The following is a 17087-nucleotide window of genomic DNA, read 5'->3' on the forward strand; positions in this document are numbered from 1 at the left end:
GTTCACGTAAGTCTAAATTTAACTGTGGGGCACCTACTGTACTTGAAATTGATGCATGCGTGAATCTGTGATTGTTTGAAAGGATCTACCGGCGTAGCGGAATAAGCCGCCTCAGCCCGCAGTAGACCTGCATTCGACTGTTATTTACAATTTTTTTTTTGATACTACCGGTACATGTTACCTATAAATGTTATTTGGTAATGTATAAAGACATAAGGCGTTATAAAACAGTTTCAGCGAATTTATGTTACGCTTAGCTTGCCGTGATCCATTTCTACCCAGTCACGGCGCTTCGACCGTTAGAAATGTTTAGGCATCGGAAGCCTACCGAAATTGCCCAATGCCAAGAAAATACAGTACTGTACGCTTATCAATTAAAATCGATGGCGAGGCTGAGGCTGAAGACAACTAAAAGAAAAAATCTTCCTACCAATTGGTAGAAGATTAAAAAAAAACTCACAGAATTGTAAATGACAATGGGTATGAGACCCGCCGTTGTACGACGGCAGTCTTGAAAAATTGGGCCATCCTTTTGAATCCTTCTTTCGTGCCGTGCCGCCGGGCCAAATGTCGCCTACCTTTTGGAAGTGAAGGAACCTTTAATCCTCACAGAGAGAACATTGGGCAAGGAAAAACAAAATATCACTTCTTTTATACCTTGTAAAATGAATATGTAAAAGATGAAAGATATGACGTAATGTTACCCGAATTTCAAAAGAATGAGAAAAAGAATGTTACCGTAAGAGACTCCAAAATGAATAAAAAGGATATTACAGCAAAAAGGACCGTTTAACCGTGTTATTCTTCTACAAAGTACACGTAACTATATCCACAAAGAATAAAAAGGATGGTACCAGCAAAAAGGACCGTTTAACTGAGTAATTCTTCTACAAAGCAAGTATGATATCCAAAATAAATAGCAAAAGAACGTTATGTACCGCACCTTTAGCCATATTTTCCTTCTAAATATTGTCGAAAATCCCAGAATTCTACATAGATCAAGCGAATAGAATACAGAAAGACGGTGTAATAGAATAGATCAAAAACCCCTAAATAAATTATAGCACGTTCGTAAAAGAGATGGAATTTTTTTAAGCGGACCAGTCCTTGAACTGGTTGATGAGACCGTTAGTGGAGGCATCGTGGGTCGAAACCTCAGCCTTGGAGTCAAGCTCCTTGCCAATGGCCTTAGCAAGAACCTTGCCCAGCTCAACACCCCACTGGTCAAACGAGTTGATGTTCCAAACAGCACCCTCCGTGAAGGTAACGTGCTCGTAGTAGGCAATGAGAGCACCCAGAGCAGCAGGAGTGATCTTCTGGGCCAGGATAGAGGTGGTTGGTCGGTTGCCAAGGAAGATCTTGTGGTTGACAAGGTTGGCGGGGGTGCCCTCCTTCTCAACCGTCTCCTTGGACTTACCAACCATAAGAGCCTCGGCCTGAGCAAAGAAGTTGGAGGCAAGCATTCGCTGGTGGAGATTGCCCTCAATTGGGTTGTGGGACTGAGCGGCCAAGATGAAATCGGCTGGGATGAGCTTGGTGCCCTGGTGCACGAGCTGGAAGAACGAGTGCTGCGAGTTGGTGGCTGGCTCACCAAACAGAATCGAGCCAGTAGAGTAGGTCACAAAGTCATTGGCCCGGTTGACGCTCTTACCGTTGGACTCCATGGAGAGCTGCTGCAGATAGGCGGGGAATCGGTGCATGTACTGGTCGAATGGAGCAACAAGGTGGGTCTGGGCGCCAAAGAAGTTGTTGTACCACACCGACAGCAGACCGCCAATTGCCGGGATGTTCTCCTCGAGTGGCGTGGTGGTGAAGTGGTGGTCGACGGCCTCGGCACCCTTGAGGAAGTCAACAAAGTTGTCGTAGCCAATGTAGAGGGCAACGCTGAGGCCAATGGAGGACCACACCGAGTATCGGCCGCCGACCCAGTTCTCAAAGCCAAACATGTTCTTGGTGTCAATGCCAAACTTGGACACCTCCTCGGCGTTGGTCGACAAAGCAACAAAGTGCTTGGTAATGTGGGACTCGTCCTTGGCCTTCTCGAGGAACCACTGCTTGGCGCTGTTGGCGTTGGTCGTCGTCTCGGCAGTGGTGAAGGTCTTGGACGCAACCAGGAAAAGCGTGGTCTCCGGGTCGCACGCTCGCAGCTCCTCGGCAATGTGCGTACCGTCAATGTTGGACACAAAGTGGACGTGGAGGTCCCGCTTGGAGTAGGCTTTAAGTGCCTCAGTGACCATAACTGGGCCGAGATCGGAGCCGCCAATGCCAATGTTGACAATATCGGTGATGGCCTTGCCCGTGTAGCCCTTCCACTCGCCGGATCGCACCTGCTCGGAGAATTCCTTGACGTGGGCGAGCACCGAGTTGACCTCGGCGGTCACGTCGTGGCCGTCGACAGACATTGGCTTGTTGGATTGGTTTCGCAGCGCAACGTGGTACACGGCCCGGTCCTCGGTGAAGTTGATCTTCTCGCCGGCGAACATGGCGTCTCGCAGCTGCTCGACCTTGGCCTCCTTGGCGAGCTTGATGAGCGCGTTGAAGATATCCTCGTTGACAATGTTCTTGGAGAAGTCAAACAGGATCTTGGAGCCGTCGTGGTTGGTCAGGGTTCGCGAGAACTTTTCGAATCGCTTCGGGTCCTTGGCGAACTCCTCCTTGACCGAGAGGTTCTTGGCCCCGCTGTCGTACAGGTCCTGCAGAGTCTTCCACGACTGCAATTCCGTGCTCTGGCTGAAAGAAGCGGACATTATTTTATTATTTACTCAATTACTGTTCGCACACCTCGAAGAAATAGAGTAATGGGTAGGAAAGAGAAACTGGCAAGAGTCGGGCTCGTGGGTGCACTTTAAATATTTGTGCTTTGCAACACACACACACCTGTTTCGGCCTGCAGTCGTCCTCTAAAACCACGCACCCCTCCAGCTAAGACGGGCCAATTCCCCTCGGATTAGGGTCCTGTATGCTCAATTCGCTCTTGCTAGTTCGCCAGTATGTACATTTCTAGCTATTTCCATGCTACTCGTCGTATTTACTGTTTTTACTCGTACTATAGAAGGGCCTCTTTGTAATGTTGGTCCAGCCAGTGCGGTGATTCCCATCGGGTGGTGCCATCCCGTTCCCGTCAACGCCCGACTACACACTGTTCCGTTGGCCTTTAACCGGTGGTGGGGGTACCCGGTACACTCTTCGTATACGGTATACTTGCTGGACTCTCAAGTAAATTATTATACATGTATATACTCTATGTATTTGTAGTCTATTCCTACGAGATTCTTGTAGAATTTAGCGGGTCTCCCCGGGGGTTGGTATGGTATGCAGCACAGTGTTCTACTCATCACATTGCGGGGCCCGGGGAAGCTTTATGGCTTATTTCTTACACGATATCGATAGCCGTAAAATTGTCGTATGAGCGGTGGGGGAAGTCGTATTTAATAAATGGTACTCGTGTACGTGGGGTTCTTTTGTAATTAATATCTACGTACTATTACTATCCTCTGTATAGCTAACAGTAATACAGACTATCTAACTAGCGATTATGTTGATTCAATATAGCATACCGCTACTAAGCAATACAGGAGTGGTAATGTGCATGTATGGAGTGCATAGCCCTGATGACCGCCTCAATATAGCCATACAGCCAGTTCCCAGTTTAGTAGTGTATTATACTCCGTAATTGTGGATCAATGGCATATTCTCCTCCTCAACCCTCACAGAAGGAAATGACAGCTGTCTATACCAGAATCCTCCGCGCAGCGGAGCTATGGGGGTCTGGGGGCTGGCCCCCAGGACTAAAGACCGGTACACACGTAGTCCTTGTACAGAATATCAGTGAAGCCAGTGGACGGCTAACCGCGAAAGCGATGCCTCCGAGGAGTTTGAAGGGCTAGCCATTGGGCACAACAGCTGTATAAACCCCGACTAAACTCCGGCAATTGCCAACTCTCATCCCGGAATAATTGAGTTCTGCTACCATTACAATACTCAGTCAGTACACCTCCGCATGTACTTTCTACAATATGTACTTGATACTGCATGCACTACGCTAACATGGAGCCAGTCGTAGGGCTCGGCAGGATCGGAGTTGCGGCGGCACGGGTAGGTGTACATTGGCAGGCGAGCGGCTGGCTGATGGCCCACAGTTCCCGCTGCAGACCCCAACACGTCTCTTAATCCCACCCCCTTCTCGTATCCGCTCTCAGGAACAGGCACCCAAAGGGGCTGTACGGTGTGTGGCTCAAGCAGAACCGAGCAGGACGCGCAGATGGGCTTGGAAGGGCCAAGATACAAGGGTAACTATTGAGAATTTATCCTTCTTGACCCATTGAGTCTTGTCCAATGGCAATTATTTGATCGTATCCACGGGTTGTTTTATATTTTCGTCAAACCCGCCGCCTACAAGGACCTCCTTCCATTACATTTTTTGTGCGACATTATAGTGAAAGACACCCCACCCACGCATCGTTTGAGCATTCATGGGCTTCCTGGGCATAATCCCGACCATCAGGCTCTTTAGCAGCGATCCGGGCAATGGCAGTGCCTCGAGCTCGTTACAATCGCTGGGCAAGTCGGGTTCCACCGAAGCGGTCGACCAGATAGACTCTGCCCAGGCTCAAAGTATGTCTTAACAACGTTTGGATTGGTGATATTTAAGGTTTTTTTTTTTTGATTGACGGGGGCGGGCTAACGAAGTACAGAATCACTCGAGTCTCTTAAATTGTCCAATTCGAGTGCGGCGGCGTCTTCGGTGAGTATACCCAGTACTTGTTCATCTCGAGCTAACCGCGGTCAGTTGCACCAGAAGCAACCCTCGACCAAGGAATCGATATCCACCGTAGTAGGAGGAGGAGGGGGTCCGAGCCATCCGATCACTGTGCGGACATCCATAGATACTGGCGACGGCAAGGCATCGAACATCGATCCACTCTCACAAATGATTCTAAAACGTACCGGCACGAACTCGCTCCATAATAGCCCGCTGGCGTCATCGGCGCCCGTGTCATTGAGTAATGAAGGGAATACCACCACCAACACCACCGCCATGCGGCAGACGTCACAGGGGGACGGCCTAGCGAGATCAAGCTCGGTGCGAATGCACGACAGAACGCCCAGTCTCTCGCAAACAGCAACCGCACCAGCACCTTTAGCAACGACCTACCCGCATGCAAGTCCCATTGAGTACACACGCCAGCATGCTGCATCATCCGCTAACACCAAGGGAGGCGGGTTCTTCTCCAAGCTGCTCAAGAACAAGTCCTCCTCGGCACGCCCTACTGCCGCGGACGAATCGGACCCATCGACCCACGATAAGCGCGAAGAGGGCTGGAAGGCAGACGTATTTGGCTACATGCCCAGCTTCCCGACTCCGCCAAAGTACATCCACGTGAGGGCCCATCGAAAGCAGAAACGAGAGCTGAACCGCGTGTTTCTGGCCCAGGAGCTCGATCCGTACGGCAAGGCCGACCGATCCAGCACAGAGAGCGAAGATGCGCCTGCCGGCGACACGCATGAGTCGAGAGGAGCCATTTGGTGCGCCAGGTTCAGCCACGACGGGCGGTACCTCGCCACCGCCGGTGAGGATCGCGTCGTGCGCGTGTGGCAGGTCATCTCGAGCCCCAAGGACCGCGATCCGGAAGGGTTTGAAAACACGAGCGACGAGGAGAGCGTCTTGGGCGACCGCGAGAACTTCACCCGCACAAAGCTCCACATGCTCGGCAGCCGAAGAGAACGGAAACGCGCCTACGCGCCTGTGTTCAAGAACGCCCCAATTCGCGAGTACTATGGGCACACATCAGACGTGCTCGACATCAGCTGGAGCAAAAACAACTTCCTGCTCTCATCGTCGATGGACAAGACAGTGCGGCTCTGGCATGTTGACCGTGCAGACTGCCTCTGTTCCTTCTCTCACTCGGACTTTGTCACTTCAATAAGCTTCCATCCCAAAGACGACCGGTTCTTTCTCTCCGGATCCCTCGACTGCAAGCTGCGCCTCTGGAGCATCCCGGACAAGGAAGTTGCGTACTCCAAAGACGTTCCCGACCTCATCACAGCAGTTGCGTTCACGCCAGACGGCCTGACCTCAATTGTGGGGTGTTTTGGCGGGCAGTGCCTCTTCTACGACACTGAGGGTCTGCAATTCCAGACGCAGATGCACGTCCGAAGCTCGCGCGGAAGGAATTCCAAAGGATCCAAGATCACCGGCATTGAGGCGTTTCTTCTACCAAGCAACATTCGCTACAACCATAATCAGCCGTTTGACAGCGAAACAAAGCTTCTCGTCTCTACTAACGACAGCAGAATACGTTTATATAACCTTTACGACAAGTCCATGGAAGCCAAGTTCAAGGGCCACGAGAACGAGCAAGGCCAGATCAGCGCCAGCTTTTCCAGCAATGGGCTTTACATTATCAGCGGCTCGGAAGACGAGCGAACTTACATTTGGCGCGCCGACAAGTCTAGCGACCATAAGAAGAAGGACATTTCGGAATACGAGTACTTCCACTCGAACAAGGCAATGGTAACAGTAGCACGGTTTGCTCCAAATGAGAGTAAACGCATTCTCGGCAACAGTGGTGACGCCGTGTACGATCTCTGCGATCCACCTCCCGTCAAATTGAGACCCAAAGATGCTAATAGCGACGATACGAGTTTTCGTTCGAGTGAGTCTGTCAAGCTTGACCAAAATGGCTTCCCGGAATTACGACCTGAAACGAAAAAGTCTAGACATGACAATGGAAACATCATTATTACCGCCGACAGTGAAGGGTACATCAAGGTGTTCCGACAGGACTGCGGGTTTGAGGCTCGCAAACAGTTCATTGACACGTCGCGAAAGCGGCTCAGCTCTCTTGCGCTATCACCGACTCATAGTTGGCGCGAGTCTCTATCTATGAGCAGATCGAGATCTCTCCGAGGCTCCTCCCCTAGCTCGAGGACTGGACGGTTCAACGGAGTCTATCCACCAACGCTTTCAGAAAGCCGCTCTTTTACGCAGCTGCCTTCCCCAATAGGATCTCGCTCTTCGTCCCGGCGGGGATCTATGGAACGGTCGGAGGCTGTTCGTCCAGTTATCTCTCCTTTGGCAACGTATTCGAGAACCCCTCATGTCAAGTCGAAGCTGTCGGCTACTAACTATAACGCCCGGCGAGATTCTGAACCCTCACCAAGTCGGAGCCAATCGTCGCAGAGATCCCGGGGCAATTCTACCAGCAGTGTAGATCGGTCTCGTTCTGGTAAGAACCCTCGTCACACTGGCAGAAAAGGTGAGCCTATGCGAGACGAACAGGAACTCGTGTGTGGCAATTGCGGCTCTGCTGACTTTAATGCGAAACGTGAAAACAGCGCAATTAGGCTAGTATGTGCTAACTGTGGTACCAAGGCCAATCAGAAGTAATTGAGATTTTTTTGTATAACTAGATGTAAAATACTGACTCTTTTAACGGCAATCACGATAGGATCTATATATAGAAATTTTGATATTTTCAATGAAGGAGAAAAAAAAATTATGCACAATTGTATCAATAGCATTATACAGTACTTGAACCACGGCAGCTCTGGCGATGACCGCCTCTAGCATCTCCTTTTCCGCCTCTACCACGACCACGACCTCCTCCTCGTCCTCTTCCTCGACCACGAGAGCTTGATGACGGCTTATCACCATTGACGGAGCGAGAAACAGTCTCAGGGTCCTGCTGGCGTTGATACTTCAAAGATTCCTCCCTCCACCAACGTTCAAACTCCTCTTCCTGCTGGATCTCTTTGAGTGAGCGAGTCGATCGGCGTTGCCGGTTCTCGTTATCCCGCTGTTCCTGTCTTATAATATCAGCAAGCGTAGGTTTGTAAACTTCGCTCGGTTGCTTAGCCTTTCGCTTTTCTCCAGATTGGTACACAGCGAATGGAGACTCCGAAGAGGCCTTCCCAACGGCTGCAGCGGGCTTAATTTCCCAAGGTGACGCTGGTGGCACCGACGAAGACGTAGCCTCAACAGGCGTCTCGGGTTTCTGATGCTGATGCTGCTCCTTTTGTATGCGCTTCCTCTCCTTCTGTGAGACCTTTGGCGGAGCAGAAAACTTGATAGCAGGAGAACTAGCAGAAGACCTCCGCCGGTCTGCCGAGCTTGGACTTAGGTTGTTATACACGTCCCCAATTGATACAGGCTTAGTTGGAGTGCTTGGAAATTGTCTCTCGGACGCTGAAACGGGGCTACTCTCTCCAATTGTCGCCATAGATGCGCGATTACTCTTTGGAGTATTCGGAATAGTCGCTTCCTGTGTTAACGGCTTAGTTGGCGTTGGCGTAGCAGCATTAGATATAGGCTGCAATATCGGAGATACCGGGCTAGGAGGCTGAACAGTTGGTGTTGAAGGTACAACAGGCGGAGACGGTGAAGAACCTACCTGCTTCGATGGGGTACTTTTGGTCGGTACTAGCTGCGGCCTTTCCTCCTTATAACGGCTCGGGCGGCGGCGACCTGACCTCAAGAGGGAATTAATCGAACTTGACCCGAAGATAGGTACAAAGTTACTGCAAATGTCGTTGTGTTCGTTAATGTCGTTAATATAATCGAAAAATGTTTGAATACTGGTCGTACCAGTACTAGTCCCAAGGAAACTTTTCATAGTGCTGTCAACTCGCTCAAGGAGATCGCAATCTGCGTCAGCGAGGAAGCCGTTTTCGAGGATCGAATCCATATTGAGACAGATGTAACGAAGTAAACGCTCTTCCAGTTGTGCCGCGTGATAGATAACTGCCTCAGACAGGAGCATCCCTGCATTTCTTATGGTGACTAAAATTCCGGTTAGTACCCGCTTCCATCTTCCAAGTTCCAATAAACGTACCAAAAGAAGTTAGAATAGCCTCGCATTTTTGCTTTAGTTTGAGCAATAACCATTCATCGGCCAGTGCCAGCACATCAAGAACCTGCTGTATCAGCTGTTTAGTTGTCGATATTGTCGTGAGATCAAACAACTCATGGATTGAACGTTTATCGCCATAGATGTGTCGCAGTACAACACTAATTGTTTCTTTGGTTGTACTCTCTAATCTGATGACTCGTTTCCCTTCAGTATGCTCAATTGTCCCGATACTCCATCTATCAGAGAGAAGAGTAGCAAAATAACTCGATCTGCTGATAAGCACAAAACTGTGGGCGTAAACAAAATCCCCCTGCTGTGATACTAAAGCAATGTCATAAGCGTCATCTTCAATCAGCATTTTTACCATGTCCCTTGAGAGAGTGGGAGATGGATCACGCTGTCGCATAATACCCAGCCTTAGCTCTGGCAGATCAAGGTGCTTGCCTAATAAAAGCAGCTCTTCTCTTGTTTTGAGAATGTTCTCAGGCGGTCTATGTCGGAATGACGTCCATACGTGAACAATTCGGTCTGTGTATAAGAAGTAGAGGAAGATTGCTAGTGCCTCTAGCTCAAAATTCTCGAATATCACACAGGCAGTGGCTCTATCAAAATAAAGCCTTCGATCTGGCTGGCCAGGAGAACCGGTGATGTCTAGTGAGCTCTTCTTGAGCGTAATAAGTTCAGCAAGCTGTGCCGATCTCGCCTTTGCTATCGCCGAATGCAAAGGGAGACCAATGTCATGCCCTTGAATCTTGAACTTAATGTCATACCTTCTCAAGTTCTCATGCGACAGCCGAATTGCCACAGAATTCTGTGACAAAGATGATAAAAAGCGCATCAACGTGCCATCTATTTCGAAGACTGGATCCTCTTCCTCATCTTCATCATCCGACTCGGCCCCTCGATTGTAATTGTTTATCGCCCCGTAAGGACTCCATTCAGCTCTTTCGGGATCATCAGCACGCAGCAGAACAGCAGACTTCCTTGTGTCGCTATAATCCATATAGGGAACCAAGTAATGGAAATCGTCAGCAACGTTTGGTGCGTCAACAAAAACGCTTCCAATTTGCACCTCTTGACGCAAAGCAGCAAAACTCTTGAATCCGGGATCACAGCGCACGCTAACAATGCGATTAATGTACGGGACACGTTCGAATGAAGAAGACTTGCTTCGCCGGTACACGGATCCTGCAGCTGTACAAAGTATTATTGACTTGTCATCCCCAACATCAACTGAAATGGCTCTCATCTCCTTTGTGCTGTCATTCAAATTCAAGTTCGATGCTCCCCGCCAGACAGTAGATATCTTTAGTGACTTGGAAATCTGTGCAGGTCGCATTGGTGGGGAATGCTCATGCTGATCAGGAGCAGTGTAGAACTTCTCCAGCGAAAACTGGAATACAACGCCTCTGTTAGTCAACGCACACACATTTCCGTTTCTGCTCGCCGAAATGTCTACTATATGACCAGGAGAATTTGCACTAGGCGGTCTGAAGACATCAAACGAATCTCGACTTCTCTCATTTTCTTGTGGGAACGGTACCCTGAAATGGTCATAATTCATATACACCCAAATATCATGATTCTGGAATAACACCACCGTAGCAATGTCTGTAGCCTGAACTTTGGTAATCTTTGCAGGCAAATGAAGCACTTGGCGCGGATAGATCTGGCAAGTTGATCCAGGGACCTCAGACGAGAAGCCCATTTGACCAACATTGGTCCCCCAGCAGAGAATGTCATTCTCGCTGTATACCACGCTGTGAATAGCCGAGGCGGAACAACTAGTGTGATAAAATTTCTTGAGCTCAGATCCCACCTTTCGCGGATAATACTGGTTCAGCGAGGCAGCATCATCATCTAGAGATGTGGCATCCCCAGAATCCACAGCATATCCCAGCTGACCATGCTTATTGGAGCCCCAAGTATAGCAGTCACCATTGGCGCTTACTGCAATTGAGTGATCCTTTCCAAGTGAAACGTCTACAATGCGTTCGTTCAGGAACGCATCGATTTTTGTAAACGTAAACTGAGTTGAAGAAGTCGAAGATTGCGAAATCGTGGATGCGGATCCGCTCTGGGAGCGGCCCAAGCCTAGTCTCCCGCCTCGAGGGACACCACATACCAGCAGATTGCCAACCTGGTCGTCTGTGAGGATAACTGTGTGGAGCTTCGACATCTCTACCTGTCGGATCGTAATCGGTTTGAACTTATGCGAGAGCGGCGTAAGAGCAGGATCTCTTCTTAACTTGACCATTTCTGGATTCGATCGGTCATCCGGGTCAGCAAACCCCAGGGTATTATTTGCATTTGATCCAAACGTGAAAAGCTGTGATGCGTAAACAGGATCTCCCGGATCAAGATGGATTGAGTCCAGGTACTGTGGAATAGACGATTTCAGCAGCTCTGTAGGGATCTGCTTTGATCTGTCCTTTGCTGCGTTCAGATCTCGGCTACGTTGATATAACAGCTGTGCCGCGGCAATGTTCCCGCTTGCCAATGCCCTGTGAAGGGCATTGTACCCGCTTTCGTAGTCTGCCTGAGCAAGATCCAAATGGACGTTCTCCAGCAGTGCAGCCACCAAATCGGGTCTTCCTATGGATGCTGCGATATGAAGCAGAGTTCTACCAAAGATATCACGTTGATTTATACTTTGCGTCTGATGGGAGATCCCCTTCCGCGGTTTGATGTTGAGCTGAGCGAGCCGGTCGGCGAGGGCGCTGGCCGAACACTCGGAAGTTAGAAAGGGCTTTACTTTGTCATCATTTCGAGCAGATGCACCAGGCATGTTCTGTCCTCAGAAAGAATGATGAGTGAGGGCTAGTTTAGAGCGTGATAAGAGGATGGTTTTCCTAAAGGCAGGTTGGGTGTGGAAGATGGCAAAATGTCTAGTGTTCGGACCCAAAAGAGGCATACCGCAATAACGGCAATGCGATGCGTGGTGTCAACGAGTGGTGCATATTTAATCTAAAAATCCCCTTGCTAGATTTCTTCGGGGAACCAGCCATATTCTGAGAAGGCCACAGCTCCGGTCTCTGGGTCGACTTCAATGTTCTCTTGTTGTAACCGCTCAATTTGGCGCTGCTTCCGTTCGGCGACTAGTGAGATCTTTCCCTGAGAATTGATGATTCGCCACCAGGGTACGTTGTTGACATTGAATTCCGGCAATTGCGGCTCGTTGGGCAGAGTTCCACGGTCCTCTGCCAGGGAAACCGTTGGTAGGTGCTTAAGCGCGAATCCTACGTGCCGAGACTTTTCCGGAGCACCTACAAGATGCGCAATATGACCTTTACTTAGTTAGTTTCAAGGTATTTCCCTTAGACAGACTGATAAGTGTTCGCCTTACCATAGGAAGTTACATGGCCGTAGGGCACGGACTGAATGGTCTCGTATACTGCGATGTGAAATGCAATCGATTCAGGAGACTTGGCTCCATAGGTGGCGGAAGAGGCCATATTTATATCCACGGGCTATAACGATAATGAGGGTGGATGAGGTGATGGATCATCATGTATCTCCTTCCCTTGGGAGACCTCGCAGCCCCACCAATGCATCACTCTTCATCCCCCACAGTTTTACAGACGAACTGCACCGATTGTTTTGTACAATTGTGGAATTATACATAGGAATCCTATCCTCGTTCGGGCAGTCCTTTAACGGACCGATATCAAGTTGGTTCTTATGTGATGAAGTCTTCACAACAACCCTCACTATGAATTCATGTAATACCGGCATTAACTGTCCTGGTCTCATCGATTCCTATTATTTGAGAGTGGTTCATAATTATATTTTGGTCATACAAGACAAAATGATATATAATAAAGAAGCAAGCTGAACGCGCTTAGATGTTCAACTTGGTTCGTCGCCAGTGTCGTCGCTTGGCGTTGTATCTATAATTGTTAGCACGTTCAGTATTAGGCGGCTAGAAAATAAGGACATGAACTTACCGAATGGTGTTACCAGTCTTGAATCGGAACCACTGTGGGATGGATCGGTTCTGCTTAGCAGCCTTAGCAAGCTTAGTCTTGGTCTTGAAGGACTTCTGGGACTGTAAAAAAAATCAGTTAGTACGCATTCAGAAGAGCACATCTCTGCTGTATGAATAAACACCCGGTGACCAGAACTGTAGTTGTCGATGAGAGAGATCTGCAGTACCAAATTTAACCTTATGTCGCAATGAGAATCGTCGGAGCTTCTTGAATTCACAAGAAATTTCTACTATTCATTTCGGTATTATTTCGGCTTGACCGTTCACATTGGGTATCTCCTCTTCATGTCGTGTTGTGGCACTTAGTCTTCATCTTCGCCAAGTAAAACGTCCTTCAATCCACTCTTCTTGTCGAATACTGACGCATAAAAGTGATCTCAATTTCGCCAAAATAAATATCTCCTCGGACAACTACGTTCGTTTCACTGGTCGAGTATCATATCAGTCGTTCGCTTATACATACAGGCATTTTTGTCGATTGGTATAGGTTGTGGTTAAACGACAGTGAAGGGAAGTTCAAAAACTTTTCATTTTTCCTCCCTACGCCATTTCCGGTCCTCCCGTCCCGGTATTTGTTGATTTTAGTCCCAACGCCAATGGGGCCCTTCGCGGGAAAACGTCACAACATCGAATTTTCCCATGTTCCCAAATATTCAGGCTACATAAGTATATCAGGGTACATTCTGTGACTGTTGGGAGAATCACGTGCGGCGACATCACGACTTCACGACATATACATTAGGGGCTCAGTAGCTCAACGAAGCACGTAGTGAAGCCAGCCGTGAGAAAGAGCATCTGAAAGTCAGCCTCCTGTGTTAGGCATAAGTTATATCCTGGGAAAGCAAAAAAAAAAAAACCGAAAGAACGGGGATACAGGCCGGCATAGGCATGGTAGCAAACCTTTTATGCCGCACAGCTTGCGGCGTTTACCATGTCGCACAAGGCTCGTAAACAATCAATTGGCAATTGAATTGCCAACATCTACTCTACTAAAGCAGGGAAGAAAGATGTCACGAAACAAGAAACGAGGATATAGAGATTATACAGGCGTTAAATACAAGTACGACTGGGAACTGGGGGCAATTATCCTGCCCAATGTATTCAGTGTCTACGACTGTGGATGGACTAGTGAAGACAATTGGTGCGATGATGTTTACAGCTCACACTGGCCCGCACCACTAGACTGGGAGCTCCTTAGTTGGGTCTGCGAATATGCTCCAGGTATGGCACTACTGAGTCACCTTGACTATACCACATCCTATACCATTTAACTACACACCTACGAATGATTTACTTAGCCACCTTGACTATACCAAGTCCAATATCATTTAACAACACACACCAATAGTTCCAATTGAATAAACGCCTACGAATGATGACTACGAATATATATTTCTACTGTTACTAATGAATAGCATGATATTAATAAATATAATTGATAGCTGCAATAAATAAAAGTAGTTGTACACTACTGGCTAATAAATGATTAAGGGTATTCAACAATCAAGATCTCAAGGGTTTCTGTTCCTGCTCTTCTTATCGGACAAATCTAGCTGTTTAAAAGTCCTTTCAAGTTCGTCATTCTCGTTAGGTGTCGTCGTGGGGGCGGTTTCGTTAATGGGAGGCTGTAATTGCTGCTGTTGGCTGCTGTGATTAGTGAGCTCCAACTGCTGCAAATAAAAGCTTGTTTCGCTGTAGTCGTTAGAAGTCACCCGCGCCGTGGCCGCCCTCGAGGTGGAAGGATCCTCCAACAATAGAGGCTGGGGAAGCTCTAGTCGACGGCCAATCAATCTCGGAATTGAGTCCGGAGCGAGATCTCGGCTCCAAGAGTATGAACCATTTCGGCTAGTAGTAGTGTACTCGCATGACAAATCAAGCTCTGCGCTTATCTTGTTCAATAGCGTAATCTCCTCAAAGATGGGACCTAGCAGAGAGGTATCATACCGACTCATACCCCGCTTCCTCCGACACCCGGGCGACGTGTAAAAGAGCCTCCTCCGGCGAAGATGGCCGTAGTTGGCTGGATGATGGACCAGGTTACTTGAAGCTTCGAATCCGCAATGGCCAGGAGCCCGCCGGATGCGTATCCGATGAAGCGGACTGGCGCTGGCAAAGGTACATCCGGCACTTCTGGGTCGTCTTGGCGATGTACGCAGTGCTACTGGTAGAGGAGCGGAAGGTGGACGATTCATCATCCGCTTCTGACCACTATTAGCTGCTGCTGCTGCGCCAGAGCTGCTCTCTCTTCGTAGTTTTCGCATCGCGTTGTAGTACTGGCCAGTGTCGTCAAGGGAGCATCTTGAAATGGCGCCCCCTAGCTCTTCTGCAATTGAAGGCAGAGGGCAACGCTCCTGGCCCTGGGTACTGCTGCGCTGGATAGTAACCAAAGCACTCACGTCATCTTTATCTTGGACAGTGACGACACTACTGCTAGTATTACTACTACCGCCATCCTTCTGGCTACGAGTGTCCAGCCTCACCTCTTCAAATGCGTCGCATAGCTCCTCCTCTGCTTCATCCACGTTTTTCTTCCTCCTCCATCTGGACATTATTAAATCAAACGATCCAGCGTTTACTGTAGAAGCCTCATTCAGATGTAAGAGTGTGTGGGTGTGTGTACTCTCTCTCTTCTGGGCCCCAGGTGAGTTTATGCGTGAGTTTAAAAGACACACCTTGCTGTACGAATATCGGACTTATCTGTGTGGTCGCGGAGAGAGCGATAGTGCTGGAGTAGGGGGGGACTTGTTTTACCGATAAACCCAACCTTAAAATGAAGTCCACTACCCGTACTACATTGTACCACTAATAATATAGCACCAGATAAGCACGCAAAGAGGCACCCAAAGTAATATTAAAGTACTATTGATGCACGTATTATTCTTTACTTCAACATCACGTTTTCTGGCTCCCTCTGTCTCGGCTAGTCGGCTTGAATGCAATAGTTTTCCATTCGATTCCGCTCCTTTTCTTCCATCCATATGATGCATTACCGTACTGCAGGTGTTCTCATTTCTATATGTGGGGTGCATGCTCGAACTGCTTAAGTCTTGGCTGCTCACGGCGGGAATGGGCGGTAGACCCCCTCCCTCCCCCAACATAGCCTAGATCCAAGAGCTGCTCAATGGGTAGTCAAAAATTCCAGGTTGCTCACAGAAAGTACGAGGCTATCATTTGCACTTATAAGCTCTTTTGAAGAGTATATATTCGGTAATTTTCTTGAAAAAAGACGGTATTCCTGTAGAGCCTGTGGCACTGTACCGTAGCTAAGCTGGGTGGAAGTACAGTAGAGCATACCTGGTATTAGATATACGCAACGTATGTGGTATAACAGAGAACAAATTGTGACTGTGTTTGAGGCGCGCAAGCAGGAGGGTGCATCCCCAGAACAACAGTCTTAACTAGTTAACTTAATATTACTGGGAGTTAATTTTTCCACCGCGCACACGCGCCAAAAAATTTCATACCGACTCTTGTCGATTTTGACGACAATTTCCTTACACCCACAACATCAGCAGTTACACAGGAATAAAAAATGCCACCAAAGCAGGGTATGTGTGAAGACTAATAGATCCTAAAAGGGTTTGGCAAAAAGAATGTATTCAGCTGATAGTTGATTGTATAAATTTCAGACGAAAGCATTTTGAACCAGCTCTTGAGGGCATCTGAGGGATTTGATATAGTATATGGGCATGCTAATGAAAATTTGTAGAAAACGTTACTCTTGGTCTCCAGACCCGAGAGGGTGAGCTCGTGTTCGGTGTCGCCCGAATCTTCGCCTCTTACAACGATACTTTCGTCCACGTTACCGATCTTTCTGGCCGAGAGACCATCTCCCGAGTCACTGGTGGTATGAAGGTCAAGGCTGACCACGACGAGTCCTCCCCATACGCTGCTATGTTGGCTGCTCAGGATGTCGCCGTCAAGTGCAAGGAGGTTGGTATCAACGCTCTCCACTTCAAGATCCGAGCCACCGGTGGTACTGGCACCAAGACCCCAGGTCCAGGTGCTCAGTCTGCCCTCCGAGCCCTTGCTCGATCTGGCATCAAGATTGGCCGAATTGAGGACGTTACCCCAGTTCCATCTGACTCTACCCGACGAAAGGGTGGTCGACGAGGTCGACGACTCTAAGCGTATCGTTGCGAAATCAACAAAAAAAAATATCTTTACGATACGCTTTGGAGTCGCTTACTCTTTTCTATCTATTTTCTTGGGGTTGTGTATATCTGTCATGTCTAGTAAAATAGAAC

At 48.5% G+C, this 17087-nt stretch overlaps 6 protein-coding genes across 7 annotated transcripts; 2 read left to right on the top strand and 4 right to left on the bottom strand.

The window, feature by feature from the left end:
- Positions 1–1091: 1091 nt before the first annotated feature.
- Positions 1092–2747, bottom strand: PGI1 (glucose-6-phosphate isomerase; the record flags this gene model as incomplete). Its single annotated transcript, XM_076683061.1, has 1 exon — positions 1092–2747. One exon carries the CDS (start codon positions 2745–2747, stop codon positions 1092–1094), a length of 1656 nt encoding a protein of 551 aa, XP_076542669.1.
- A 1725-nt stretch (positions 2748–4472) lies between these two features.
- Positions 4473–7390, top strand: TRVA0_006S01750 (uncharacterized protein; the record flags this gene model as incomplete). 2 transcript variants are annotated; one of them, XM_076683062.1, is made up of 3 exons in its annotated part: positions 4473–4614; positions 4695–4744; positions 4790–7390. In XM_076683062.1, 3 exons carry the CDS (start codon positions 4473–4475, stop codon positions 7388–7390), a joined length of 2793 nt encoding a protein of 930 aa, XP_076542670.1. The 2 variants fall into 2 exon arrangements, with proteins under 2 accessions (XP_076542670.1, XP_076542671.1); XM_076683063.1 differs by having other exon boundaries at positions 4799–7390.
- Positions 7391–7523: 133 nt separating this feature from the next.
- Positions 7524–12341, bottom strand: TRVA0_006S01772 (uncharacterized protein; the record flags this gene model as incomplete). Its single annotated transcript, XM_076683064.1, has 3 exons — positions 12199–12341; positions 8835–12139; positions 7524–8782 (listed from the first exon to the last, which is right to left on the bottom strand). Exons 2-3 carry the CDS (start codon positions 11638–11640, stop codon positions 7524–7526), a joined length of 4065 nt encoding a protein of 1354 aa, XP_076542672.1. The 5' UTR covers positions 11641–12139; positions 12199–12341.
- Positions 12342–12693: 352 nt separating this feature from the next.
- Positions 12694–13309, bottom strand: RPL39 (60S ribosomal protein eL39 RPL39; the record flags this gene model as incomplete). Its single annotated transcript, XM_076683065.1, has 3 exons — positions 12694–12742; positions 12800–12900; positions 13304–13309. The coding sequence occupies 3 exons, from the start codon at positions 13307–13309 to the stop codon at positions 12694–12696; spliced, it is 156 nt and encodes a 51-aa protein (XP_076542673.1).
- Positions 13310–14351: 1042 nt separating this feature from the next.
- On the bottom strand, positions 14352–15389 carry TRVA0_006S01816 (uncharacterized protein; the record flags this gene model as incomplete). Its single annotated transcript, XM_076683066.1, has 1 exon — positions 14352–15389. One exon carries the CDS (start codon positions 15387–15389, stop codon positions 14352–14354), a length of 1038 nt encoding a protein of 345 aa, XP_076542674.1.
- A 983-nt stretch (positions 15390–16372) lies between these two features.
- RPS14A (small ribosomal subunit protein uS11A) lies at positions 16373–16968 on the top strand (the record flags this gene model as incomplete). Its single annotated transcript, XM_076683067.1, has 2 exons — positions 16373–16388; positions 16550–16968. The coding sequence occupies 2 exons, from the start codon at positions 16373–16375 to the stop codon at positions 16966–16968; spliced, it is 435 nt and encodes a 144-aa protein (XP_076542675.1).
- Positions 16969–17087: the final 119 nt, after the last annotated feature.

Source organism: Trichomonascus vanleenenianus, assembly GCF_965637985.1.
Source record: "Trichomonascus vanleenenianus strain CLIB 3782 genome assembly, contig: TRVA0_006S, whole genome shotgun sequence".
Lineage (NCBI taxonomy): Eukaryota > Fungi > Ascomycota > Dipodascomycetes > Dipodascales > Trichomonascaceae > Blastobotrys > Blastobotrys vanleenenianus.